At 59.3% G+C, this 415-nt stretch overlaps 1 protein-coding gene across 1 annotated transcript in view; it reads left to right on the top strand.

Moving 5' to 3' along the window:
* Positions 1 to 415, top strand: part of EMH_0009790 (uncharacterized protein) — a gene marked incomplete at both ends in the record, with an annotated part of 7,138 nt that overhangs the window by 3,649 nt on the left and 3,074 nt on the right. The window contains 2 exons of the mRNA XM_013498754.1: positions 3 to 202; positions 393 to 415. Coding sequence (XP_013354208.1) covers positions 3 to 202; positions 393 to 415 — 223 coding nt within the window. The remainder of the gene's footprint in view (positions 1 to 2; positions 203 to 392) is intronic.

Here is a 415-nt window from a genome sequence, read left to right as displayed (position 1 = left end):
GAGGAGCTGAGCGTAGCAGCAGCAGGATGCCCCTTGTCTTTGCTGCTGTCTGTCTCACCCCAGCAGCAGCCCCAGCAGCAGCAGCAGCAGCAGCAGCAGCAGCAGCAGCAGCAGCAGCAGCAGCAGCAGCAGTCTGTGGAGCGAGGCCAGGGTGGTGGGGTCGGTGGCCCCGGGGCCCCGCGCAGCACACAGCTGCGACGCAGTAAAAAACTTTTTATTTTTTTTTGGGGGTTGGGATGGCTCGAACCCTCTCTCTGATCTATATGTACTAGAAACCACTGATGCTTATACTCCTCCTGCTGCTGCTGCTGCTGCTGCTACTGCTCCTGCTGCTGCTGCTGCTGCTGCTGCTGCTGCTGGTGATGGCGGTTCTGCTGGTGGTGGTGGTGTAGGAGGAGGAGAAATATCTGCAGCA

This window comes from Eimeria mitis, genomic scaffold (genome assembly GCF_000499745.2).
Source record: "Eimeria mitis Houghton genomic scaffold, Emh_scaff369, whole genome shotgun sequence".
Classification (NCBI taxonomy): domain Eukaryota; phylum Apicomplexa; class Conoidasida; order Eucoccidiorida; family Eimeriidae; genus Eimeria; species Eimeria mitis.
Note: the sequence above shows the minus strand (reverse complement) of the source record. Positions and strands in the feature narration are given on the sequence as shown.